This window comes from Priapulus caudatus, unplaced genomic scaffold (genome assembly GCF_000485595.1).
Source record: "Priapulus caudatus unplaced genomic scaffold, Priapulus_caudatus-5.0.1 Scaffold2810, whole genome shotgun sequence".
Taxonomy (NCBI): domain Eukaryota; kingdom Metazoa; phylum Priapulida; class Priapulimorpha; order Priapulimorphida; family Priapulidae; genus Priapulus; species Priapulus caudatus.
Window position 1 is genome coordinate 21,270 of NW_014579871.1, and position 2,233 is coordinate 23,502.

Below are 2,233 nucleotides of genomic sequence, written 5' to 3' on the forward strand. Positions count from 1 at the left end.
AACTGAAGCCGCAATTAACCACGAATATCTATACACAGGAACAGTTTAACTAGTTACCTCATAATACAGATAATATACATTCTAATATATTATAATAATATTTAATCTAATCTATAATATATATATATATGTATATATATAAATACATTATTATAACTATAATTAAAATTATATTATACTGTAATTAATGAGTAAACTATTTATAAACTACTGACTGACTGATAGAATATTCGCTGGATAATCTGCGGGTTCTTACGTAGCTCTCGTTAGTCACGTTGTCGCGGTAACGCGTGCTGCAGGTTTGTCGTGGACGAAGTCACTGGGGTCGTGGAGGTCGCGACCTGTGACACGCCCGGTTCGGGAAACTGCCTCGACTACGACGCAGGCAGCGCCACCTACCAGCTGTTTGTGGCAGCAGCGGACGAGGCGGGCGGCGGGCGGTCGACGGTGGCGCCACTGACCGTGCGACTGACCGACGTTAACGACAATAGAGCGTCGTTCGCGGAGGGATATCGTAACTACACGGCGATCGTGGACGAGGGAAGCACGCAGTTCAACCCTCCACTCATCGTACAGGTGTGTGTGTGTGTGTGTGCGTGCGTGCGTGCGTGTGCGTGTGTGACTGTGTGTGTGACTGTGTGTGTGCCGTGCTTGCGTGCGTGCGTGCGTGCGTGTGACTGTGTGTGTGCCGTGCTTGCGTGCGTGCGTGCGTGTGTGTGACTGTGTGTGTGCCGTGCTTGCGTGCGTGCGTGTGTCTTTGCATGGGCGTGCGTGTGTGCGGGTATACTGGTGACTGGTGTTCTCCTATGAGTGAGCGTGTGGTATGGTTGGTCGGTTGAATGGAAGGTTGGAGGCATAGCTCGCTGGCTGGCTGGACTCTCATGGCTTCTCTCTGTTTCACTGTTCTACTGCATGCTCTGAAGGTTGGATGTGTAGCTGGCTGGCTGGCTGGGCTCTCATGACTTCTCCCTGTTTCACTGTTCTACTGCATGCTCTGAAGGTTGGATGTGTAGCTGGCTGGCTGGCTGGACTCTCATGACTTCTCTCTGTTTCACTGTTCTACTGCATGCTCTGAAGGTTGGATGTGTAGCTGGCTGGCTGGCTGGGCTCTCATGACTTCTCCCTGTTTCACTGTTCTACTGCATGCTCTGAAGGTTGGATGTGTAGCTGGCTGGCTGGCTGGACTCTCATGGCTTCTCTCTGTTTCACTGTTCTACTGCATGCTCTGAAGGTTGGATGTGTAGCTGGCTGGCTGGCTGGACTCTCATGACTTCTCCCTGTTTCACTGTTCTACTGCATGCTCTGAAGGTTGGATGTGTAGCTCGCTGGCTGGCTGGACTCTCATGGCTTCTCTGTTCTCCATGTAGGCTGAGGATGCGGATGGGAGTGCCAGCATCTCCTACTCTATCGTCAGCGGCAACACTAACGACGTGCTATCGATCGACAACGTCACCGGCGTCGTCTCCGTCGCCGCGCCTGAGAAACTGGACATCAGTCTGCTAGCTACAGACCTGTGAGTGACGCACGCACGCACGCACGCACGCACGCACGCATGCACGCACGCATGCACACATATTCACACAGGCAAAAGTTCACACTCATTCTTTTTATTCATAGTTTATTTCCTTTTATTTTTCTCCAAAATAATCTGTCCCCGACCCCTCCCACCTCCCCTCCCACCTCTCCGGAGTTCTTACCGTTAACGATTCTACACAGAATATATATCTATATATCTATATATATACACGGCATAAGCCTGCGTTAGACTGCCACCCCCCCTCACCCGCGCTCTCACACTCCTTCCCACAGCGTGGTGCTGACTGTGGCGGCGACGGACGGCGGCGGCAGTCTACCGGACCTCGCGACGGTCAGCGTGTTTGTGAGAGAGGTCAACGACCGCCGGCCGACCTTTGACCCCGCCGTGTACGCGGCCAGCGTGCGCGAGACTGACCCGCCAGGTACGCTGACCTCGTCCGCTGACCCCGAGGTCAGAGGTCACGAGCAGAGAGGGTTGCGGGCTGGGAGGGTGTTGATATGTGCAGGGATGTATTGTAGGAGGTGTGTGTGTGTTCATGCGTGTGTGCGTGTGTTGATATGTGCAGGGGTGTATTGTAGGAGGTGTGTGCGTGCGTGTGTTGATATATGCAGGGGTGTATTGTAGGAGGTGTGTGCGTGTGTGCGTGCATGTGTGTGTTGATATGTGCAGGGGTGTATTGTAGGAGGTGTGTGCGTG

General features: G+C 52.7%; 1 protein-coding gene across 1 annotated transcript in view; it reads left to right on the forward strand.

Annotated features, from left to right (window-relative positions):
- The window catches only part of LOC106819075 (cadherin-related family member 1-like), a gene marked incomplete at its 3' end in the record, with an annotated part of 5,592 nt that overhangs the window by 2,582 nt on the left and 777 nt on the right, over positions 1-2,233 (forward strand). Inside the window, exons 4-6 of the mRNA XM_014823736.1 lie at positions 300-576; positions 1,368-1,513; positions 1,810-1,987. Coding sequence (XP_014679222.1) covers positions 300-576; positions 1,368-1,513; positions 1,810-1,987 — 601 coding nt within the window. The remainder of the gene's footprint in view (positions 1-299; positions 577-1,367; positions 1,514-1,809; positions 1,988-2,233) is intronic.